Source organism: Coregonus clupeaformis, unplaced genomic scaffold (assembly GCF_020615455.1).
Source record: "Coregonus clupeaformis isolate EN_2021a unplaced genomic scaffold, ASM2061545v1 scaf0073, whole genome shotgun sequence".
In the NCBI taxonomy this organism is placed as follows: domain Eukaryota; kingdom Metazoa; phylum Chordata; class Actinopteri; order Salmoniformes; family Salmonidae; genus Coregonus; species Coregonus clupeaformis.
In genome coordinates this window covers 637345-664223 of record NW_025533528.1, presented here as the reverse complement: position 1 = coordinate 664223, position 26879 = coordinate 637345, and the positions used below count along the sequence as shown (strand labels likewise).

The window sequence follows — 26879 nt, the reverse complement described above, 5'->3', positions numbered from 1 at the left end:
TTTTTAAACTGGTCCTGGGCTACCTTCAGACGAGTCCGACATGTACATGTTCTTGAGTGTCTCACCTTTCCATAGAGGGTCATATTAAAACTGTTCGGACGCTACAGACGTTTTCGTGAGAAGATCGATTTTCGGGATGTCTCATGGTCTGACAAACACCGCTATAGCTTGGCCACCTTCCACCGCAGATGCGGAAGGTGGATTGCGACGCAGCGCAATATATATATAGAAATATAAAATATATCTCTAGCTTAAACATATTATGATTGGGATTGTCTTATTATGCTAATTACATTTCCACTCACAAAGCCTAAAACATCTGGTTTTCGCAGATTTTTGTTGTTGTTGATGAAAACAACACCCTAGAGTAACTTTCATGAAATAAATATGTTTTCATTGAAAACCAGATGTTTTAGGCTTAGTGTTAGTGGAACACGTCAATTCTGGTTTTCATTTTGACAGTTCGTTGAAAAAGTGATATATTTTGGTCTTTTAGTAGTAAATCTAGCTATTTTTGCCCCTAGTGGATCAACCAAATATTTTTTATAACTAACCTGAGATAGACCACAGCCTGTCGTTTCCAATGGGAACAAATTAGTCATAGTGGGCAGAACAAGCAAGGAGGTGGGCAGAGCCAAGCACGTGCTATCAAGGTCCTATAGGCGCGTTCTAGCAAGCATTTGCATAATTCCATTAGGGAACACCTACTCAGTGAAGTGCGTGTGTGCAGTAACTCAATTAGCTTTTGCACTCCTTCTAAACAACGAATTTTTTAAAAACTTTGGCAAAGGGTAAAGTCTACAAAACGTAGTCAACTCTGTTCGTAACAAATTCTAGTTTTGGGAACAGAAAACTGTATTGAGATCAAATGTTTCATTGATGAGAAAATGTGCAGAATGTTGGCCAAAATCCATCTCGTTACATCTTCTCCCACTGCCAGCCACTGGACTTCCTCTCCCCATATTTGGCAGATGCTTCAGATTTATACATCCGGTGAAATATCTGTCTCATTGTTCTGTGGTTCAACACTACCATTGAAATCGTGATGCAGAGGCACCTTGAGAAGGTATGTCATCTCAAGGGAGGGGTTCGGTATGAAATACACTCCCTTCTAGATGTGCTGGGTGGTACCACCTCAAGGCTTACTCTAAAAGCAGGGGACAGCACACCTTATTTGGCAATGGTCTTGGTAAGTGGAGAGTGCCAATATACACTGAGTATACAAAACACTAAGAACACCTGCTCTTTCGATGACACAGACTGACCAGGTGAATCCAGGTGAAAGCTATGATCCCTTACTGATGTAACTTGTTAAATCCACTTCAATCAGTGTAGATGAAGGGGAGGTGAGAGGTTAAATAATGATTTTTAAGCCTTGAGACAATTGTGACATGGATTGTGTATGTATGTGTGCCATTCAGAGGGTGAATGGCCTTTGAACGGGTATGGTAGTAGGTGCCGGTGCACCGGTTTGTGTCATGAACTGCAACGCTGCTGGGTTTTTCAAGCTCAACAGTTTCCTGTGTGTATCAAGAATAGTCCACCACCCAAAGGACATCCAGCCAACTTGACACAACATTGGGAAGCATTTTATTGCATGACGTAAGTATTTGATCACCTACCAACCAGTAAGAATTCCGGCTCTCACAGACCTGTTAGTTTTTCTTTAAGAAGCCCTCCTGTTCTCCACTCATTACCTGTATTAACTGCACCTGTTTGAACTCGTTACCTGTATAAAAGACACCTGTCCACACACTCAATCAAACAGACTCCAACCTCTCCACAATGGCCAAGACCAGAGAGCTGTGTAAGGACATCAGGGATAAAATTGTAGACCTGCACAAGGCTGGGATGGGCTACAGGACAATAGGCAAGCAGCTTGGTGAGAAGGCAACAACTGTTGGCACAATTATTAGAAAATGGAAGAAGTTCAAGATGACGGTCAATCACCCTCGGTCTGGGGCTCCATGCAAGGTCTCACCTCGTGGGGCATCAATGATCATGAGGAAGGTGAGGGATCAGCCCAGAACTACATGGCAGGACCTGGTCAATGACCTGAAGAGAGCTGGGACCACAGTCTCAAAGAAAACCATTAGTAACACACTACGCCGTCATGGATTAAAATCCTGCAGCGCACGCAAGGTCCCCCTGCTCAAGCCAGCGCATGTCCAGGCCCGTCTGAAGTTTGCCAATGACCATCTGGATGATCCAGAGGAGGAATGGGAGAAGGTCATGTGGTCTGATGAGACAAAAATAGAGCTTTTTGGTCTAAACTCCACTCGCCGTGTTTGGAGGAAGAAAAGGGATGAGTACAACCCCAAGAACACCATCCCAACCGTGAAGCATGGAGGTGGAAACATCATTCTTTGGGGATGCTTTTCTGCAAAGGGGACAGGACGACTGCACCGTATTGAGGGGAGGATGGATGGGGCCATGTATCGCGAGATCTTGGCCAACAACCTCCTTCCCTCAGTAAGAGCATTGAAGATGGGTCGTGGCTGGGTCTTCCAGCATGACAACGACCCGAAACACACAGCCAGGGTAACTAAGGAGTGGCTCCGTAAGAAGCATCTCAAGGTCCTGGAGTGGCCTAGCCAGTCTCCAGACTTGAACCCAATAGAAAATCTTTGGAGGGAGCTGAAAGTCTGTATTGCCCAGCGACAGCCCCGAAACCTGAAGGATCTGGAGAAGGTCTGTATGGAGGAGTGGGCCAAAATCCCTGCTGCAGTGTATGCAAACCTGGTCAAGACCTACAGGAAACGTATGATCTCTGTAATTGCAAACAAAGGTTTGTGTACCAAATAGTTCTGCTTTTCTGATGTATCAAATACTTATGTCATGCAATAAAATGCAAATTAATTACTTAAAAATTATACAATGTGATTTTCTGGATTTTTGTTTTAGATTCCGTCTCTCACAGTTGAAGTGTACCTATGATAAAAATTACAGACCTCTACATGCTTTGTAAGTAGGAAAACCTGCAAAATCGGCAGTGTATCAAATACTTGTTCTCCCCACTGTATATACTACTCATTCAAGGGTTTTTCTTTATTTTTACAATTTTTTTACATTATAGAATAATAGTGAAAACATCAAAACTATGAAATAACACATGGAATCATGTTGTAACCAAAAAAGTGTTAAACAAATAAAAATATATTTTATATTTGAGATTCTTCAAATAGCCACCCTTTGCCTTGATGACAGCTTTGCGCACTCTTGTCATTCTCTCAACCATATTCATGAGATAGTCACCTGGAAATGCATTTCAATTAACAGGTGTGCCTTCTTAAAAGTGAATTTGTGGAATTTCTTTCCTTCTTAATGCGTTTGAGCCAATCAGTTTTGTTGTGACAAGGTAGGTGGGGTATACAGAAGATAGCCCTATTTGGTAAAAGACCAAGTCCATATTATGGCAAGAACAGCTCAAATAAGCAAAGACAAACAACAGTCCATCATTACTTTAAGACATGAAGGTCAGTCAATATGGAACATTTTAAGAACTTTAAAAGTTTCTTCAAGTGCAGTTGCAAAAACCATCAAGCGCTATGATGAAACTGGCTCTCATGAGGACTGCCACAGGAATGGAAGACCCAGAGTTACCTCTGCTGCAGAGGATAAGTTCATTAGAGTTACCAGCCTCAGAAATTGCAGCCCAAATAAATGCTTCACATAGTTCAAGTAACAGACACATCTCAACATCAACTGTTCAGAGGAGACTGTGTGAATCAGGCCTTCATGATCGAATTGCTGCAAAGAAACCCCTACTAAAGGACACCAATAATAAGAAGAGACTTGCTTGGGCCAAGAAACACGAGCAATGGACATTAGACCGGTGGAAATGTGTCCTTTGGTCTGGAGTCCAAATTTGAGATTTTTGGTTTCAACCGCTGTGTCTTTGTGAGACGCGGTGTGGGTGAACGGATGATCTCCGCATGTGTATTTCCCACCGTAAAGCATGGAGGAGGTGGTGTTGTGATGTGGTGGTGCTTTGCTGGTGACACTGTCAGTGATTTATTTAGAATTCAAGGCACACTTAACCAGCATGGCTACCACAGCATTCTGCAGTGATACGCCAACCCATCTGGTTTGGGCTTAGTGGGACTATCATTTGTTTTTCAACAGGACAATGACCCAACACACCTCCAGGCTGTGTAAGGGCTATTTTCCAAGAAGGAGAGTGATGGAGTGCTGCATTAGATGACCTGGCCTCCAAAATCCCCCGACCTCCACCCAATTGAGATGGTTTGGGATGAGTCAGACCGCAGAGTGAAGGAAAAGCAGCCAACAAGTGCTCAGCATATGTGAGAACTCCTTCAAGACTGTTGGAAAAGCATTCCAGGTGAAGCTGGTTGAGAGAATGCCAAGAGTGTGCAAAGCTGTCATCAAGGCAAAGGGTGGCTATTTGAAGAATCTCAAATATAAAATATATTTTGATTTGTTTAACACTTTCTTGGTTACTACATGATTCCATATGTGTTATTTCATAGTTTTGATGTCTTCACTACTATCATACAATGTAGAAAATAGTAAAAATAAAGAAAAACCCTGGAATGAGTAGGTGTGTTAAAACTCTTGACTGGTACTGTATTTTCTCTTCTTCAAATCCTTGATTTACAATAACCAATCCGTGCCCACACACTTCCAATTCTGAAAAGTGAAAGCATACCTGTGAGAGGGGTCGCCCTGGTAGTAGTTGAAGGTTTTTATACAGTACCCAAGACCAATCTGTGAGTTAATTTGACCATTGGAAAAAGAGCTACTGAGTAAATACTGCAATGCAGGTTGGATTGAAAACAGCCCCTAATCTCATTTTCAAGGTGATTGCACTTTTCTTCCCAACACAATACCGCAATAAAGGTGCATCCACATTTCACATATTGTTTTTGCGCCTCATGGGGGATTCGAATTTACACCGCAACTGGAAATAGATGTCAGAAACTCGGCGCCTTACCACTGTGAGCTAACTTTCCGGAGCTGCATTTGCCCGCGATGAACATACTTGTATTATCAGAGTGTGCCAGTGGACTTCTGGTAAGTATGCTTATAGTGAGAAAGTGTTAGGTCAGGTACAACTACGTTTACCCACCCCAAAAATAAATATTTATGAGCAATTACCCCCATCCACAACTTCTCACATTAATGCATTTTTTAATTTATTTGAAGGGGTTGGGCAAAGGCTGAAATTGGGGTTGAGAGTTACCGGCTTTAAAAACCATTGTATTCTATAAACAAAACTCAAATATAATACAAATATCTGTATTCAGAAGGTGTGAGCGTGATATGGCGGGAGAAACTAATAAAGAATGGTGCAGGTGGTTTAAGATTCTACAAGGGGATGAAGAGATGGGGGCACTTACTCATTGTTTGTCAAATCTTGGATTCAAACAATGAATTGCAGGACATATGGAAATGGAACACAGGAAAGAGTGAAAGAGAAATACAAGCAAAATCAACACCTTAAATTCAATAGCATTAGCATTAGATGATTATAGTAAATAGCTTGCATACGATCACTTCAATTAAATTATTTGATCATACAATATTTGTGTATGATATGCAAAAAAAGCCCTTTAACCCCCCAGGAAATTGTTGATATCTCTGCCTATATCAATATAAATTCAGTGGTCCGTTTTTAGGTACACCAACCCGTTCACGAATATGGTTTGCTCCTTCAGACAGTGAGTCACGTGGCCGTGGCTTGCTATATAAAGCTGGCATATAATATATAATAATAATATGCCATTTAGCAGACGCTTTTATCCAAAGCGACTTACAGTCATGCGTGCATACATTTTTGTGTATGGGTGGTCCCGGGGATCGAACCCACTACCTTGGCGTTACAAGCGCCGTGCTCTACCAGCTGAGCTACAGAGGACCGGCATCGAGTCATTCAGTTACTGTTCGATTGAATGTTAGAATGGGAAAAACTAGTGACCTAGGTGACCTTGAGCATGGTTATGATCGTCGGTGCCAGGTGTGCGGGTTCCAGTATCTCAGAAACGTACGGCCTCCTGGGCTTTTCATGCACGACAGTGTCTAGGGTTTACAGAGAATGGTGCGACAAACAAAAAAATATTCAGTCAGCGGCAGTCCTGTGGGCGAAAACAGCTAGTTGATGAGGGAGGTCGAAGTAGAATGGCAAGAATCGTGCAAGCTAACAGGCAAGCCACAAACAAGCAAATAACAGCACGGTACAAAAGTTGTGTGCAGAACGGCATCTCGGAATGCACAAGTCGTCGGTCCTTGTCAAGAATGGGCTAACGCAGCAGCCTACCACACTGGGTTCTACTCCTATCAGCTAAAAACAAGAAAAAGCGGCTCCAGAGGGCACGCGATCACCAACACTGGACAACTGAGGAGTGGAAAAATATTGCCTGGTCCAATGAATCCTGGTGCCTGTTGCGTCATGCTGATGGCAGAGTCAGGATTTGCTGGCGTAAGCAGCATGAGTCCATGGCCCAATCCTGCCTGGTGTCAACGGCACAGGCTGGTGGCGGTGGTGTAAAGATGTGGGGAAAAGTTTCCTGGCACACGTTAGGTCCTTTGAGACCAATTGAGCAACGTTTGAACGCCACACCTTGTAGAATCAATTCCCCAAAGAATTCAGGCTGTTCTGAAGGCAAAGTGGGATCCGACCTGGTACTAGATGGGTGTACATTTTACATTTAAATTTTTAGTCATTTAGCAGACGCTCTTATTCAGAGTGACTTACAGTTTTAGTGAGTGCATACATTTTTCATACTGGCCCCCTGTGGGAATCGAACCCACAACCCTGGCATTGCAAGCACCATTCTCTACCAACTGAGCTACAGGAGGCCCTGTGTACCTAATAAACAGGCCACTGAGTGTATATACACAGTGCCTTCAGAAAGTACTCATACCCCTTCACTTATTCCACATTCTGATGTGTTACAGCCTGAATTCAAAATGGATTAAATGTATGTTTTTCCCTCATCCATCTCATCTACACACAACACCCCATAATGACAAAGTGAAAACATGTTTTTAGAAATGTTAGCGAATTTGTTGAAAATTAAGTACAGAAACATCTCATTTACATACGTATTCAAATCCCTGAGTCAATACACGTTAGAATCAACTTTGGCAGAGATGACAGATTCTTTCTGGGTACATCTCTAAGAGCTTTGCACACCTGGACTGTACAATATTTGGCCATTATTCGTAAACAAATTATTCAAGCTCTGTCAAATTGGTTGTTCTTTGCTAGACAACCATTTTCAAGTCTTACCATAGATTTTCAAGCAGATTTAAGTCAAAACTGTAACTCGGCCACTCAAGAACATTCACTGTCTTCTTGGTAAACAACTCCAGTGTAGATTTGGCCTTGTGTTTTAGGTTATTGTCCTGCCGAAAGGTGAATTTTTTATTTTATTTTTTTATTTAACCTTTATTTAACCAGGTAAGCCAGTTGAGAACAAATTCTCATTTACAACTGCGACCTGGCCAAGATAAAGCAAAGCAGTGCAATAAAAACAACAACACAGAGTTACATATGGGGTAAACAAAACATAAAGTAAAAAATACAACAGAAAATATATATACAGTGTGTGCGAATGTAGTAAGTTATGGAGGTAAGGCAATAAATAGGCCATAGTGCAAAATAGTTAACATTTCGTATAACACTGGAATGATAGATGTGCAAAAGATGATGTGCAAATAGAGATATTGGGGTGCAAATTAGCAAAATAAATAACAATATGGGGATGAGGTAGTTGGGTGGGCTAATTTCAGAAAGGCTGTGTACAGGTGCAGTGATCGGTAAGCTGCTCTGACAACTGACGCTTAAAGTTCGTGAGGGAGATAAGAGTCTCCAGCTTCAGAGATTTTTGCAGTTCGTTCCAGTCATTGGCAGCAGAGAACTGGAAGGAATGGCGGCCAAAGGAGGTGTTGGCTTTGGGGATGACCAGTGAGATATACCTGCTGGAGCGCAGACTACGGGTGGGTGTTGCTATGGTGACCAGTGAGCTAAGATAAGACGGGGATTTGCCTAGCAGTGATTTATAGATGACCTGGAGCCAGTGGGTTTGGCGACGAATATGTAGTGAGGGCCAGCCAACAAGAGCGTACAGGTCACAATGGTGGGTAGTATATGGGGCTTTGGTGCTGAAGTCAAGGATCGGTAGGATAGTCAGTTTTACGAGGGCATGTTTGGCAGCATGAGTGAAGGAGGATTTGTTGTGAAATAGGAAGCCGATTCTAGATCGAACTTTTGATTGGAGATGCTTAATGTGAGTCTGGAAGGAGAGTTTACAGTCTAACCAGACACCTAGGTATTTGTAGTTGTCCACATACTCTAGGTCAGACCCGCCGAGAGTAGTGATTCTAGTCGGGTGGGCGGGTGCAAGCAGCGTTCGATTGAAGAGCATGCATTTAGTTTTACTAGTGTTTAAGAGCAGTTGGAGGCTACGGAAGGAGTGTTGTATGGCATTGAAGCTCGTTTGGAGGTTTGTTAACACAGTGTCCAATGAAGGGCCAGATGTATACAAAATGGTGTCGTCCGCATAGAGGTGGATCCGAGCGTCACCAGCAGCAAGAGCGACATCATTGATATACACAGAGAATAGAGTCGGCCCGAGAATTGAACCCTGTGGCACCCCCATAGAGACGGCCAGAGGTCCAGACAACAGGCCCTCCAATTTGACACATTGAACTCTATCTGAGAAGTAGTTGGTGAACCAGGCGAGGCAGTCATTAGAGAAACCAAGGCTATTTAGTCTGCCAATAAGAATGTGGTGGTTGACAGAGTCGAAAGCCTTGGCCAGGTCGATGAAGACGGCTACGCAGTACTGTCTTTTATCGATCGCGTTTATAATATCGTTTAGGACCTTGAGCGTGGCTGAAGTGCACCCATGACCAGCTCGGAAACCGGATTGCATAGCGGAGAAGGTACGGTGGGATTCGAAATGGTCGGTGATCTGTTTGTTAACTTGGCTTTAAAATACTTTCGAAAGGCAGGGCAGGATGGATATAGGTCTATAACAGTTTGGATAGGGGGATGACCGCGGCAGCTTTCCAATCTCCCAGGTGTTCCCAATTATCTCCCAGGTTTTCCTCTAGGAGTTTGCCTGTGCTTAGCTCCATTCCGTTTCTTTTTTATCCTGAAAAACTCCCCAGTCCTTAACGATTACAAGCATACCCATAACATGATGCAGCCACCACTATGCTTGAAAATATGGAGAGTGGTACTCAGTAATGTGTTGTATTGAATTTGCCCCAAACATAACACTTTGTATTCAGGACAAAAAGTTAATTGATTTGTCAAGTTTTTTGCAGTATTACTTTATTGCCTTTAGGTTAGTATTGTGGACTAACTACAATGTTGTTGATCCATCCTCAGTTTTCTCCTATCACAGCCATTCAACTCTAACTGTTTTAAAGTCTTTTTTTTTAAGTCACTCAAAACATTTTAGCTTTTCGTTTTTAAATAACTTGTAAAAATGTGCCCACTTCATAATTCCACTTTGACATTATGGGGTACTGTGTATAGTCCAGTGACACAAAATCTCAATTTAATCCATTTTAAGTTCAGGCTGTAACACAACAAAATGTGGACAAAGTCAAGGGATGTCAATATACACATACAGTGCCTTCAGAAAGTATTCACACCCCTTGACTTTTTCCACCTTTTGTTGTGTTAACTCCTTTGTTATGGCAAGCCTAAATAAGTTCAGGAGTAAAAATGTGCTTAACAAGTCACATAAGTTGCATGTGTGCAATAATAAAAATTGTAATGACTTCCTCATCTCTTTACCCTACACATACAATTATCAGAAAGGTCCCTCAGTCGAACAGTAAATTTCAAACACAGATTCAACCACAAAGACCAGTGAGGTTTATCAATACACCTAGTCACTACAAAGATACAGGCGTCCTTCCGAACTCAGTTACTGGAGACGAAAGGAAACCGCTCAGGGATTTCACCATGAGGCTAACAGTTACAGAGTTTTGGTATTTTTAATTTTATTAGGATCACCATTAGCTGTTACGAAAGCAGCAGCTACTCTTCCTGTGGTCCACACCAACCATGAAACAAGACATATTACAGAACATTAATAGACAAGAACAGCTCAAGGACAGAACTACATTCATTTAAAAAACGGCACACATAGCCTACATATTAATAGATACACACAAAATATCTAGGTCGAATAGGGGAGAGGCGTTGTGCCCTGAGGTGTTACTTTGTCTGTTTTTTTAAACCAGGTTTGCTGGTTTTTCCATCATTCTTTATATCATTGATCTTGGCTTCATAATACAGTTTCTTCTTCTTTTTGATGAGTTTAGTCACATCATTTCTCAATTTGCAGAAAGTCAGCCAGTCAGGTGCATGTTTTTCAATAATTGGAAGAAGCAATTTCATAAATTCATCAAGTGCAGTGTCTGGATGCTCCTTATTAATCACATCAGACCAACAAATATTTTTAACATCATCCACATAAGAGTCACAGCAAAATCTTTTGTATGATCTCTTATAGACTATTTTAGGCCCAGCTTTTGGAACTTTGGCTCTCCTAGATATAGCCACTATATTGTGATCACTGCATCCAAGTTGAATGGCTGTGATAGGAGAAAGCAGAGGATGGATCAACAACATTGTAGTTATTCCACAATACTAACCTAATTGACTGAGTGAAAAGAAGGAAGCCTGTACAGAATACACATATTCCAAAATATGCATCCTGTTTGCAACAATGCACTAAAGTAATACTGCTAAAAATTTAACCAAGCAATTAACTTTTTGTCCTGAATACAAAGTGTTATGTTTGGGGCAAATCCAATACAACACATTACTGAGTACCACTCTCATAGTGGTGGCTGCATCATGTTATGTGTATGCTTGTAATCGATAAGGACTGGGGAGTTTTTTAGGATAAAAAAGAAACAGAATGGTGCTAAGCACAGGCAAAATCCTAGAGGAAAACCTGTTCAGACACTGGGAGATTAATTCACCTTTCAGCAGGACAATAACCTAACCAACAGTAATGTGTTGTGGTCCTCTGTAGCTCAGCTGGTAGAGCACGGCGCTTGTAACGCCAAGGTAGTGGGTTCGATCCCCAGGACCACCCATACGTAAAGATGTATGCACGCATGACTGTAAGTCGCTTTGGATAAAAGCGTCTGCTAAATGGCATATTATTATTATTAAAACACAAGGCCAAATATACATTGGAGTTGCTTACCAAGAAGACAGTGAATGTTCCTGAGTGGCCGAGTTACAGTTTTGAGTTAAATCTACTTGAAAATCTATGGCCAGACTTGAAAATGGTTGTCTAGCAATGATGACCAACCAATTTGACAGAGACTGAAGAATTCTGAAAATAATAATTGGCAAATGTTGCACAATCCAGGTGTGGAAAGCTCCTTACCCAGAAATGCTCACATCTGTAATCGCTGCCAAAGGTGCTTCTACAAAGTATTGACTCAGGGGTGTAAATACTTATGTAAATGAGATATTTCTGTATTTAATTTTCAATACATTTGCAAAAATGTCTAAAAACATGTTTGCACTTTGTCATTATGGGGTATTGTGCATAGATGGGTGAGATAAAAAACATCTATTTAACCCATTTTGAGTTCAGGCTGTAACAGAACAAAATTTGGAAAAAGTCAAGGGGTATGAATACTTTCTGAAGGCATGACACACTGTCGTACACGTCGATCCAGAGCATCCCAAACATGCTCAATGGGTGACATGTCTGGTGAGTATGCAGGCCATGGAAGAACTGGGATATTTTTAGCTTCCAGGAATTGTGTACAGATTTATGCTGAAACATGAGGTGACGGCGGCGGATGAATGGCACGACAATGAGCCTCAGGATCTCGTCACGACTAAAAAAAAATATTGGTCGGCCAATCGATTGGTCTAAATTTAAAAAAGTGTATTTTTCCATATATTGACACATCCTATGTGTTTTAATAAAATCAACTATATTCACTGAGCTAGTCTGATGCTTTAAGCACACTGTTTGATTAAATAATTAAGACACACAAATGACTAGAGGGAGTCCGACCAGCAATTGATTTGATTGTGCCGGGCCAGGCTCAGACTTGCTGCACTGTGATAAAAAAAAAAGACAGCGAGTTACTGTGCCTAGCACCCGTTGTCTCTCTCTCCTTCCTGCTGCAGCGACCACCACAGAACATCAAAGTGTTTATCGCGCTGTCTGTGTTGCTAAAGCTGCAACATAATTAAACCATTTCGGACTGAAAAGTTATGTTACCAAAATCCCTCATTTGTTTAGGAAAAACATTCCTTATTCCCTCAACCCTTGCTCTCTTTACGTGACACGTATGCATCGCATGCACGTGACCAAAGACCTATTCGCATGGGACTAGTATTACTAGAGAACGTTGGTTATGTAATTGTCACACCCTGATCTGTTTCACCTGTCTTGTGCTTGTCTCCACCCCCCACCAGGTGTTTCCCATTTTCCCCCATTATCTCCTGTGTATTTATACCTGCGTTTTCTGTTTGTCTGCTGCCAGTTCGTCTTGTCTCGTCAGGTCGTACCAGTGTGTTTCCCGATTTCATGTTCTCAAGTTTTCTTTCTAGTCTTCCCGGTTCTGACCTTTCTGCCTGTCCTGACCCTGAGCCTGCCTGCCTGCCGTCCTGTACCTGCCTGACTCTGACCTGGATTACGATCCTCTGCCTGCCCTCGACCTGCCATTTGCCTGCCCCCTGTGTTATAATAAATATCTGGGATTCAATCTGCCTCCAGTGTCTGCATCTGGGTCTTATCCTGAGCCGTGATAGTAATTATTACTCCAGAATGTCTGTTATTCCAGAGGACAATTTGGACGGGATTCGGTTTTTCCAAACTGCCCCCTGTAATTATTTTAAAATAAATGGACAGTTATGACGGAAGCCTGGAGGTTTTATTCTAAGCGTGAAGATACAGTATTTCAACATGTCAACAGGTATATCTTAGTGGTCATCCCCAAAACCAACACCTCCTTTGGCCGCCATTCCTTCCAGTTCTCTGCTGCCAATGACTGGAACGAATTGCAAAAATCTCTGAAGCTGGAGACTCTTATCTCCGTCACTAACTTTAAGCATCAGTTGTCAGAGCACCTTACCGATCACTGCACCTGTACACAGCCCATCTGAAATTAGCCCACCCAACTACCTCATCCCTATATTGTTATTTATTTTGCTCTTTTGCACCCCAGTATCTCTATTTGCACATAATCTCTTGCACATCTAGCATTCCAGAGTTAATACTAATTGTAATTATTTTGCACTATAGCCTATTTATTGCCTTACCTCCATAACTTGCTTCATTTGCACACACTGTATATATATTTTCTGTTGTATTTTTTTTGACTTTATGTTTTTTTTACCCCATATGTAACTCTGTGTTGTTGTTTTTATCGCACTGCTTTTCTTTATCTTGGCCAGGTCGCAGTTGTAAATGAGAACTTGTTCTCAACTAGTTTACCTGGTTAAATAAAGGTAAAAAAAAATAAAAAATAAAATAAAAAAAAATCCAGGTGATAGGGCCACACTGATAACTCGACCTTGGTTCCCAAGTTTCTAAACCATACCAAACAATCTTTTGTATAGTGTCGCCATTATATTTGAATTGAGGAAGTGTGATCATAATCATTAGGATATTTTAGCGATCCGCACTTGAGATGCGTTTTAAGGCTATGGATGAGAAAGTTAACTTATCATTTCAAAACGTTTAGGTCAGTTGTATGTTGCTTTGCAATCTATTAACGGCAAGTGTTGCATTAAATAGGCTCAATATTTTTGACTGATGCATTTGGCAATATTCAATTCATCCGGACAAAACATATAAACAAAAGCATTCACTGTGAAAGTTGATAGGCTACATGTAGGCCATTCATATATAGCTTATGCACAGCACTTAGTTGAATTTATCTAATTAGTTATTGTTTTCCTGTGCAAACTGCAAGCAACACCTGTCAAACTCAGACATTTCTCTCAAAACACAGGGATGTCGATTAGCACAGGACTAGTATTATCAGAGGACCTTGGAGTTCGCCAGAAAACATGAGGTTATTCTGGCTGGAGTTGTTACTCTCCTGCCATGTAAAAATTACTGCCATGGCAGATTCAGCCGGGACTAAAATTACAGATGTGGTGTTTTGTGCTTGTGCACATAATTACATTACCCGACCTCCCCCAGTAAAACAAATCCTGTCCGAATAGGACACAATAGGGTCTTACCTATAGCATATCATAATCACATAAATAAATTGTTTATAACAAACTCTGAACACCGTAACACATGTGACAGCAAAATGGATGCAGAGGACGTGACAATGTCACACCCTGACCTAGAGAACTCTTGTTGGTTGGGTCAGGGTGTGAGTTCAGTTTGAGATCTATGTTATTGTATTTCTATGTTGGATTCTAGTATTTGTATTTCTATGTTTGGCCGGGTGTGATTCCCAATCAGAGGCAGCTGTCGCTCGTTGTCTCTGATTGGGAATCATACTTAAGTAGCCTGGTTGCACCTTAGTTGTGGGATCTTGTTTGTGTTCTGGTTTGGCTTGTTGTGAGTACAGCCCATAGGACTTCACGTTACGTTGCTTTTGTTGTTTTGTCAAGTGTTTATCTTCATTAATAAATATGTACGCATACCACGCTGCACCTTGGTCTGACCCGTCTCTCATTATCCTGACAGACAAATCAACTCGAAATGGGGGAATGTTTACTGCTTGCTCAGGAGGTAAATGGAAAGTCAGGAATACATTTGACTAGTTGTGGAAAACACTGGAGATCAAGAAAAGAAGGTAAGGAGCAAGCGCTGCATGCTTATTATGTGTGCCAAACAGGTGCTGTATAGATCACAATATAATTTTTCGGACCATTTGGAACAATGTAAACAACACTAAATAAATGATAAGCGTACCAGACAGTCTGTTGTAAAAAAAAAACAATTGTTAAGCCTTTGTTACAGCAAAGACTAAAAACAGTCGCATTCATTGGTGAATGCAATTTCCGAAATGGAATGGTTTATTTATTGTTTAAGCTAATTATTCAAGGCTCGCATTATTTTATTTTAAAACTAAAATGCTTGATTGCATTTCAAATCATGAATGACTCGTATGCTGTGTGATGACATGAACGAATGATTGATTGATACAATAGCCTATATAAGTATTGAAATATAGGCCGAAGTAAGTTATGGTATTAAGACTAAAAAGGATGCGCTCCTACTCCTAATGACATTACTTATGATCATAATAATAGTAATATTAACAATAAGAAGGAGATCAAGAAAAAGGAGTGTTATTGTTATTATTATTATAAATATAATTTTTCTGACAATTTGTAACAGTGTAAACAACACTAAATAAATTATAAATAACACCAGAGAGGCTGTTCTAATCAAAAAAGTGTAAAGCCTTTATTACAGCAAAGCAAAGATTAAAAACAGCAGAATTTGTGAAATTGTTTACTTGACATGTCGTTGCGTGAGGCTTGGTGATCACGGAATCATTAGGCTATTAAACAAACACTCAAAAAGGCAACAGAAGCAGATCTGTCTTATTTCTGTAGATATATTGATGATTTATAAAGCAAAGCACATTTAACAGTTACACTATTGATTATAGACCTAATTAAGTTGGGGTTTACGCTCTTCTCACTTTTCTTAGACAATAAGGCAAGGGCTGTTTTCTCATCTTGTCACGATTCTCTAAAGCAGAACCTAGAAGCAGACCAGGACAAGGTGAGTTGAACGAAGGTGAGTATTTATTTACAGACTCAAATGTGGAAGCAGAATAATCCAGGAGACGGAGCGGGCAGCGGAGGTGAGTTGGTGGAGGTGAATAGGCAGATCCAATGGTGTCACAGAAGCCACCGACGACCAGGCAGGGGTGGGGTGAATGTTCCGGGAGAATGACTGTAGACAGGGTAAACGGAGGTGAGTACACGCCAAGCAAAAAGTACAGAACAACAAAACTAACTCTAATAAACTTGAGGCTGATACGCTGACACAACATACTGTTCATGGCTAACGATCCGGCAGGGAATGGATGTCAGGTCAGAGCTTATGAAGTGGAGAGGTGATGATCAGGACCAGGTGTGCAGATAGCAGATGAGATGCAGGTGGGGGTAATCGAGAGATCTCCCGCCTAGCCTCGTCGCCCGGCAACCAGACAGGGTGCGTTCAGGAACCTCAGGAAACAGACTCCAAGACAGAAAATAGGCAACTCAGGCAGAAACAGACTCAGGAAGCGGGTTCATGACAGCACCCCCCGTCCGACAAACGCCACCAGGCGGACTACCCGGAGCGCCAGGATGGAGGCGGTAGAAGTCACGAAGGAGGTCAGCATCAAGGATCTGACCCGGGGGAATCCAACTCCTCTCCTCAGGACCATACCCCTCCCAGTCCACGAGATACTGGAAACCCTGACCCCGCCGTCTGGAATCCATGATGCGGCGCACCGTGTAGACAGGACCACCTCCGATCATCCGAGGAGGAGGAGGAGGAGGTGGAGGGGGCAGCAGAGGACTGAGGACTGAGGAGAACAGGCTTGAGGCAGGAGACATGAAAGGTGGGATTGACTCTGAGCGTTCTAGGCAACTTGAGTCGAACCACAACAGGATTAATCACTCTCTCCACCACAAACGGACCAATGAACTTCGGTGACAGTTTCTTCGACTCAGTCCGCAGAGGAAGATCCCGTGTAGCCAATCAGACCTTATCTCCGATGGCATAAGCGGGGGCTGGAATACGGTGACGATTCGCCTGGAGCTGATACCGGTGAGAAACTCTAAGGAGGGCCTTTCTGGCCCGATGCCAGGTCCGGTGGGCCAGGACAGAGGGAACCGAGAGATCCTTCTCCTGAGAAGGAAACAAGGGAGGTTGGTAGCCATACAGGCACTGGAAGGGAGACATCCCAGTGGCAGATGTAGGGAGAGTATTGTGGGCATACTCGACCCATGGCAACTGAGAGACCCAAGAGGTGGGGGTGGAGGAGACAAGGCAGCGCAGCGTGGATTCCATCTTCTGGTTGGCTCTCTCCGCCTGACCATTAGATTGGGGGTGATATCCAGATGTGAGACTGACTGTAGCTCCAATGGCCAAACAGAAGGATTTCCAGACAGCAGAGGTAAACTGAGGACCACGGTCGGAAACTATGTCACTGGGCAACCCGTGGACCCTGAAAACCTCCCTAACCAGGATCTCGGACGTCTCAGAGGCAGAGGGAAGCTTGGAGATGGGCACAAAGTGGGCAAACTTGCTGAATCTGTCCACAATAGTCAGAATGACCGTGTTCCCCTCAGAAGAGAGCAACCCAGTGACAAAGTCCAGGGCCAGATGCGACCATGGTCGCCGGGGAATAGGTAGGGGGTGAAGAAGTCCAGAGCTGGGCCAATTGGCACTTTTATTCTGCGCACAAACTGGACAGGCAGCAACAAACCTCCGGGTATTTTCTATCATGGCAGGCCACCAAAATCGTCTGCGTAGTAACGCCATCGTCCGAGCCACGCCAGGGTGACAAGCCATCTTGCTGGCGTGGGACCATTGGAGGACAGCAGAACAGACAGACTCTGACACAAACAACCGACCGGGTGGACCGTTACCGGGACCGGGCTGCGTCCGAAGGGCCGCCATAACCTCCTCCTCAATCCTCCACGTAACTGCTCCCACAAAGAAGTTCCGGGGAAGAATCGTCTCAGTCTTGGCCCCACTCTCCTCCGTCTTGGAGAACATCCGGGACAAGCGTCTGCCTTGCCGTTCTTAGACCCAGGTCGGAACGTCAGGGAAAAATTAAAGCGTCCAAAAAACAAAGCCCACCTGGCCTGACGGGAGTTGAGACGTCTAGCCGATTGCACGTAAGCAAGATTCTTGTGGTCAGTCCAGACAATAAACGGTTACTCCGCCCCCTCCAACCAGTGGCGCCACTCCTCCAAGGCAAGTTTCACCGCGAGAAGCTCCCGGTTACCCACATCGTAGTTCCTCTCCGCAGACGATGGAGTTTACCGTCAGTGGAGCTTCGCTGGGACAGGATGGCGCCAACCCCCACATCAGACGCGTCCACTTCAACAACAAACTGACGGGCAGTGTCAGGTTGAGAGAGAATCGGGGCGTTGGTGAATCGACTCTTCAAATCCAGAAATGCTCGGTCTGCTTCAGGATTCCAGCAGAGGGTTCTGGTACTAGAAGTCAGGGCAGTTAATGGAGCGGCCACACGGCTGTAATCACGGATAAATCTACGATAGAAATTCGCAAACCGGGAGCGTTATTCATGACACATCTCCTCATTCTGCTGCTGCCTCCGCAGCATTGTTCTCAACACCAGTATGCTGGTTAACTTTGCTATTATTCATATAGCAACATGGTCTAGGAAAAGGCGCTAATTCAACAGCACACTGATGTGTTTCTGAACCGCGGACAGCGACCACTATCCAAGGCGGGAGAATGCGCATTTGTTATAAAATAAAAAAATGTGTTGTTGTTGTGTTGCACCATTGTTCTTATGTAATATAACCATATACAATGTCTTAGACTGATGGACTATGCCATCCCCACTGCCTCCACAATGGATCAGTCCACTTAGACAGGTGCAAATCAGACAGGTGTCTTATACACCATTATATATACAGCTGTGAAAAAAATTAAGAGACCACTGCAAATGTTTCTTAAATCAGCATCTCTACATGTATGACAGCCATTCCATTACAGTGTCTGTTGAATTCCAACACAGGCACACCTCATTCTACTGAATTAGGTACTGATTAGGTGATCACATGAACCAAATCTTATTTAACGAGGAAAAGTATAAAAACCACTGCTGTGGTCATCACTATCCTCTTGCAATAGGACCAGCAGGATGGCAAAAACAGTGCTAATAGTACCTCAAAAGTAATATTAATAAAAAAAGAACTATTGACCATGCCAAAAGAGATTAAAAGGAAAGTTTTGAGTGAGGAAAAGAAAGGTTCAATTCTGGCTTTACTGGCAGAGGGATACAGTGAGCGTCAGGTTGCTTCCATCCTTAAAATTTCAAAGACGGCGGTTCATAAGAACAAGGTCAAGCAGCAGACATTGGGGACAACAAAGCTACAGACCGGCAGAGGGCGAAAACGACTCTCTACTGACCGGGATGACCGGCAACTCATTTGAATGTCACTCAACAACCGTAGGATGACATCAAGTGACCTACAAAAAGAATGGCAAACGGCAGCTGGGGTGAAGTGCACGGCGAGGACGGTTCGAAACAGGCTCTTAGGGGCAGGGCTGAAGTCGTGCAAAGCTAGAAAAAAGCCCTTCATCAATGAGAAGCAAAGAAGAGCCAGGCTGAGGTTTGCAAAAGACCATAAGGATTGGACCGTAGAGGACTGAAGTAAGGTCATCTTATCTGTTGAGTCCAATTTTCAGCTTTGCCCAACACCTGGACTTGCTTCCTTTTGCTCTGACATTGTTCCCCAACTCTGAGGATTGGTTTTTCCAGCAGGACAATGCGCCATGCCACACAGCCAGGTCAATCAAGGTGTGGATGGAGGACCACCAGATCAAGACCCTGTCATGGCCAGCCCAATCTCCAGACCTGAACCCCATTGAAACTTCTGGAATGTGATCAAGAGGAAGATGGATGGTCACAAGCCATCAAACAAAGCCGAGCTGCTTGAATTTTTGCGCCAGGAGTGGCATAAAGTCACCCAACATCAATGTGAAAGACTGGTGGAGAGCATGCCAAGACGCATGAAAGCTGTGATTGAAAATCAGGGTTATTCCACCAAATATTGATTTCTGAACTCTTCCTAAGTTAAAGCATTACTATTGTGTTGTTTAAAAATGAACATGAACTTATTTTCTTTGCATTATTCGAGGTCTGACAACACTGTACCTTTTTTGTTATTTTGACCAGTTGTCATTTTCTGCAAATAAATGCTCTAAATGACAATATTTTTATTTTGAATTTGGGAGAAATGTTGTCAGTAGTTTATAGAATAAAACAAAAATGTTATTTTTACTCAAACACATACCTATAAATAGTAAACCCAGAGAAACTGATAATTTTGCAGTGGTCTCTTAATTTTTTCCGCAGCAGTATATATTTTTTGCTACTGCTCGACTAAAGAAATCTTTGTCGACCAACAGCCTATCGATCAAACAATTAATCAAATTCAATTGTGTTTGTTGTCCGTAGCTTATGCCTGCCCATACTATAAACCCCCATGGGCTTTATTACAGACAGAAATACTCAGCCCCCCCCCCCGTATGGAACATTTCTGGGATATTTTATTTCAGCTCATGAAACATGGGACCAACACTTTACAGCGTTTATATTTTTGTTCAGTGTGTGTGTAAATTGTCAAAGACTCCAGCCACCCTAGTCATAGACTGTTCTCTCTGCTACCGTACGGCAAGCGGTACCGGAGCGCCAAGTCTAGGTCCAAAAGGCTTCTTAACAGCTTCCACCCCCAAGCCATAAGACTCCTGAACAGCTAATCATGGCTACCCGGACTATTTGCAAAAATGTTGTTACATTACAGCCTTATTCTAAAATGGACTTTAAAAAATGCTCAGCAATCTACACACAACACCCCATAATGACAAAGTGAAAACAGGTTTTTAGAAATGTTTGCAAATAAAATATAAAAAAAATAAAAACATAAATACCTTATTTACATAAGTATTCAGACCCTTTGCTATGAGACTCGAAATTGAGCTCAGGTGCATCCTGTTTTAATTTATCATCCTTGAGATGTTTCTACAACTTGATTGGAGTCCACCTGTGGTAAATTCAATTGATTGGACATGAAAGGCACCTGTCTATATAAGGTCCAACAGTTGACAGTGCATGTCAGAGCAAAAACCAAGCCATGCGATCGAAGGAATTGTCCGTAGAGCACCGAGACAGGATTGTGTCGAGGCACAGATCTGAGGAAGGGTACCAAAAAATGTTGAAGATCCCCAAGACCACAGTGGCCTCCATCATTCTTAAATGGAAGAAGTTTGGAACCACCAAGACTCTTCCTAGAGCTGGCCACCTGGCCAAACTGAGCATTTGGGGGAGAAGGGCCTTGGTCAGGGAGGTGACCAAGAGCCGATAATCAGCTGCAGAGGATAAGTTCATTAGAGTTACCAGCCTCAGAAATTGCAGCCCAAATAAATGCTTCACATCTCAACATCAACTGTTCAGAGGAGATTGTGTGAATCAGGCCTTCATGGTCGAATTGCTGCTAAGAAACCACTACTAAAGGACACCAATAAGAAGAAGAGACTTGCTTGGGCCAAGAAACACGAGCAATGGACATTAGACCGGTGGAAATGTGTCCTTTGGTCTGGAGTCCAAATTAGATTTTTTTGGTTCCAACCGCCGTAGCTTTGTGAGATGCGGTGTTCGTGAACAGATGATCTCCACATGTGATTTTCCCACCGTAAAGCATGGATAGGAGGTGTTATGGTGTGGGGGTGCTTTGCTGATGACACTGTCTGTGATTTATTTAGAATTCAAGGTACACTTAACCAGCATTTCTACCACAGCATTCTGCAGTGATATGCCATCCCATCTGGTTTAGGTTTAGTGGGACTATAATTTGTTTTTTTAACAGGACAATGACCCAACACACCTCCAGGCTGTGTAAGGGCTATTTTACCAAGAAGGAGAGTGATGGAGTGCTGCATCAGATGACCTGGCCTCCACAATCCCCCGACCTCAACCCAATTGAGATGGTTTGGTATGAGTCGGACCTCAGCGTGAAGGAAAAGCAGCCAACAAGTGCTCAGCATATGTGGGAACTCCTTCAAGACTGTTGGAAAAGCATTCCAGGTGAAGCTGGTTGAGAGAATGCCAAGAGTGTGTAAAGCTGTCATCAAGGCAAATGGTGGCTATTTGAAGAATCTCAAATATAAAATATATTTTGATTTGTTTAACACGTTTTTGGTTACTACATGATTCCATATGTGTTATTTCATAGTTGTTATGTCTTCATTATTATTCTACAATGTAGAGTAGTACAAATAAAGAAAAACCCTTGAATGAGTAGGTGTTCTAAAACTTTTGACCGGTAGTGTATATATATTATTTATGGGCAAGTTTCCCGGATCTAGACTGAAACCTACTACTGGACTAAAAAGCATGCTCAAAGGAGAATCACCACTGAAAGTATTTTTTAGCCAAATATTAATCTGTGTCAGGGATAACAGCCTTTCATATATCAGGACATGCTAATTTTATACATGTCAATATCAACTAATTACATACATTTATGTGGAAATATTAGTGATATGTATGATTTTGCACTGGAGAGGTCCACTTAAATGCAGGGACGTGATAAAAGCACTTATAGCATCTCAAAGGAAGGCATAAATTGACAAATACATCATTTTATTTGTAAAGAATAAATGCAGAAAAGTGCTTTTTGAACCTTAGAGTTTCACTACAACATCTTTAGTTCTAAGGCTTAAAAAATACCCTCAAAACAATTTCATAGTGAAATATTCTAATGCTCGTAATGTGATAGAATTCCTTTAAAAATAATTTTATACAGGTAATCAGCATTTTAGGAAACAAGAATTTAACACATTTCATGTTAATGATCCAAGGTTAGTGGATATATACAATTTTGTAGCTAGATCAAAAATAACAATTTTCATCCGCTATGCTAAATCATCAGTGGTTCAGATGCTTTATAGATAATGATCTTGGACTGTATTTTGCACAGGTGAAACAACACCTTATCACATCATAACCACATCAACTGTAGATAATGAATGCATTAACTCAATTAGGGCTGTGGAATTGCTCAACATGGAGTGGGCATCCAAATTGGAATCTGTAGTGTACACTGAGCGTACAAACCTGAGTGTGTCTGTTCGGCAATGAATAAACATCCTCAGGGACTTGTGGAGCTGAAGGTTAAGGGGACAGTGAGCTTAGCGCTCTGTAGAGACACTGTGTAAATGGTAGCTGGGTAGCGGAGGGTTAGCCTTTAGCGCCGTGAAATGCTGTAATGGAGAGATTGAGCGCTCAATCAGACGCATCGATTTAGAGCAGCTGCTGCATGTCACCACTGATCTGGACGTGATATGAATGTGCCCATCGCAATGAATGTTTTGGCTGCGAGGCAGTCAAGGTAATATTACTGAATCTGCCACAGACAAAGGGAAACATTAGTTATTGAGCTCTTGAGGGAAACCCAGGCAAGGTAGGGAACAATATTTGCTACTGTTGTTGTGGTGGTTCAGTGTACTTATAACTGATGAAGGCATGTAGAGTTTAAAAAACATTATTTTAACTACAGTATATCCATTGTTTTCTACACTCAATAGTTGAATACCGAAACAACCTGGTTTGACGTTAGTAGGGTTTGTGGTGGTTTTGCATGCATCGATGGAAATGTGTGGACAGTTTGTGTGGTCAAAGAACAGAGAATAGCAATTGAATGCGGTCGTACCTCTAGACCAGAGTCCAGCACACAGAGTTTGGAGCACTGCTTCTTGGCGTCCATGAGCACGTTGAACATGGTGTACACCGACAGCGACACCCGGAAGTCCGTTGACTTGCTGGCCTTCTGCATCTTGGAGTCGAAGGCCACTTTCGTCCTTTGGGTAAAAAATATAATTGAAAGGTTTTATGATATGGCTCATTCCTAGGGGGCTATGGAAAACACTGTTCAGAACCGCATTACTAACTTCAGGGGCAGACTGGCCATCTGGCATTTCGCTCCATTTTTAGCGCTGTGGGCCTGTCTAACTAGTTTTTTTCCCTGCGCAAAATGGTCATTATCTGGGCCGGTGTGGGGCCTCCAGGGAAAAAAATGGGCCGGTGTGGGGGCCTCAAGGGAAGAAATGGGCCGGTGTGTTAGAAATGCCAGGGTGGATTTCTGGTCCCAGTCCGCCCCTGACTAACCTTATTCTCATTATCCTCAGTAATATCTCAATTATAAACCAGGAATGCAGTGGCAAAAAACTTGGTGGGTAAACGCTGACCCCCAACCCATCCCAGGTGGTGACCTCCTCCTGCCCTCTGACCTTTTGACGAAGGCCTCCATCATGTCGCTGGCCATGAGCTTCAGCCTCTGCTCCAGATGTTTGGCAAACTCAGGCTCGGGCCAGTGCAGGTCTAGGACAAACATCTGGAGGGCGTCCAACTTCCAGAAGAGGTCCTCGGAGGTCACCGAGCCGTTACTAGGGGTTGGAGTGGGAAGAAGCCAAAATAACAAAATCAGAGTAGAAGTACTTTGTCCTCTTCTCAGACATGGAATACATGGGAGAATAAATAATAATAATGCATGCACACACACACACACACACTTAAAAAGAGCTGCAGTGTGTATTCACAGACACAAACTGTGATCTATTCACAGCTTTAATTACTCCTCTACACAATTTTCCCTAAATTGGTGTTCAGCCTCCAGATATAAAGGAGTGAATAACACAGTCCTTAGAATGGCATATAGCACTTAGAATGGAATGTCTGCAGTGGTGTAAAGTACTTAAGTAAAAATACTTTAAATTACTACTTAAGTATTTTTTTGCGGTATCTGTACTTTACTTTACTATTTATAATTTTGACAACTTTTACTTTTCTTCACTATATTCGTAAAGAAAATAGTGTACTTTTTACTCCATACATTTTCCCTGACACACAAAAGTACTTAATACATTTTGAATGCTTAGCAGGACAGGAAAATGGTCCAATTCACACACTTATCAAGAGAACGCCCCTGGTCATCCCTACTGCCTCTGATCTGGTGGACTTACTAAATTTACAAATTAAGCATTTGTGTTATGTCTGAGTGTTGGCTATCTGTAAATAAAAACAAAACAACACATTTTACTGGTTTGCTTTATATAAGGAATTGGAAACTATTTATACTTTTACTTTTGATACTTTAGTATATTTTAGCAATTACATTTACATTTGATACTTAAGTATATTTAAAACCAAATACTTTTAGACTTTTAAGTAGTATTTTACGGGGTGACTTTCATTTTCTATTAAGGCATCTTTACTTTTACTGAAGTATGACAATTGGGTACTGTCACGGTTAACTAAGCCAGAACCCAGAAGCAGACCAGGACACGGTACGTGAGACAAAGGTGAGTGTTTATTAATAGAGTCCGAGTGAAGCTGAATAATCCAGGGAACAGAGCGGGTGGCGGGGATGGGTTGTTGAGGGTGCAGTGGTTGGTCCGGTACTGGCTCGGCAGCCGCCGACCATCAGGCAGAGGTTGGGTGAAGGTTCCGGGTGAGAGACTGCAGACAGAACAAAACGGAGGTCAGTACACAGCAAGTCAAAAAGGTGCAAAACAACAAAACTAACACTACTGGCTCAGAGACTGATACGCTGACAACATACTGTTCATGGCTAACGATCCGGCAGGAACTGGATGTTGGGCCAGAGCCTAAGAAGGGTGATGATCAGGACCAGGTGTGCAGATTGCTGATGGGATGCAGGTGCGGAAAACCAGAGCGCTCCCCGGAGCATTCCCGAACCCTCGGGAAACTGGAGAATACGAGCAGGAACACTAGTCACCAGACAGGACCCGACTCAGACAGCCGGGATCGTCACAGTACCCCCCTCCGACGAACGCCACCGGGCGGACTTCCCGGAGCGCCAGGATGGAGGCGGTAGAAGTCACTGATGAGGTCTGCGTCTAGGACCTGTCGCGCGGAATCCAACTCCTCTCTTCAGGGCCATACCCCTCCCAGTCCACGAGATACTGGAAACCCCGGCCCCGCCGTCTGGAATCCATGATGCGACGCACCGTGTAGGCAGGACCACCTCCGATCATCCGAGGAGGAGGAGGAGGAGGCGGAGGAGGCAACAGAGGACTGAGGAAGACAGGCTTGAGGCAGGAGACATGAAAGGTGGGATGGACTCTGAGCGTCCTCGGTAGTTTGAGTCGAACTGCCACTGGATTGATCACCTTCTCCACCACAAACGGACCAATGAACCTCGGTAACAACTTCCTAGACTCAGTCCGTAACGGAAGATCCCGTGTGGCCAACCAAACCCTATCTCCGATGGTATAGGTGGGAGCGGGAATCCGGCGACGATTCGCCTGGAGCTGATACCGGTCCGAAACTCTAAGGAGTGCCTTTCTGGCCCGATGCCAGGTCCGGTGGCAACGCCGAATATGGGCCTGAACAGAAGGCACTGAGAGCTCCTTCTCCTGAGAAGGAAACAGGGGAGGTTGGTAGCCATACAGGCACTGGAAGGGAGACATCCCAGTGGCAGATGTAGGAAGAGTATTGTGGGCATACTCAACCCAAGGCAACTGAGAGACCCAGGAGGTGGGGTTGGAAGAGACCAGACAGCGTAGCGTTGATTCCATCTTCTGGTTGGCTCTCTCCGCCTGACCATTGGATTGGGGGTGAAAACCAGATGTGAGACTGACCGTAGCTCCAATGGCCAAACAGAAGGACTTCCAGACAGCAGAGGTAAACTGAGGGCCACGGTCGGAAACGATATCACTGGGCAAACCGTGGACCCTGAAAACCTCCCTAACCAGGATCTCGGACGTCTCCGAGGCAGAGGGAAGCTTGGCAATTGGCACAAAGTGGGCGAACTTGCTGAATCTGTCCACGATAGTCAGAACGACCGTGTTCCCCTCAGAAGCGGGCAACCCCGTGACGAAGTCCAGGGCCAGATGCGACCATGGTCGCGGGGAATAGGAAGGGGGTGAAGTAGTCCAGAGCTGGGCCGATTGGTACTCTTATTCTGCGCACACACTGGACAGGCAGCAACAAAACCCCGAGTATCCTCGGCCATGGCAGGCCACCAAAAACGTCTGCGAAGAAACGCCATAGTCCGAGCCACGCCAGGGTGACAAGCCATCTTGCTGGCGTGGGACCATTTGAGGACAGCAGGACGAACCGACTCAGGCACAAACAACCGACCGGGTGGACCGTTA

The 26879-nt window shown here is 43.3% G+C and overlaps 1 protein-coding gene across 2 annotated transcripts in view; it reads right to left on the bottom strand.

Annotated features, from left to right (window-relative positions):
* The window catches only part of LOC121532035 (calcium-dependent secretion activator 2), a 236643-nt gene that overhangs the window by 20673 nt on the left and 189091 nt on the right, over positions 1-26879 (bottom strand). For both annotated transcript variants that reach the window (XM_041837679.2, XM_041837680.2), the window contains 2 exons: positions 23991-24146; positions 23414-23561 (listed from right to left, as the gene is read on the bottom strand). In XM_041837679.2, coding sequence (XP_041693613.2) covers positions 23414-23561; positions 23991-24146 — 304 coding nt within the window. The remainder of the gene's footprint in view (positions 1-23413; positions 23562-23990; positions 24147-26879) is intronic.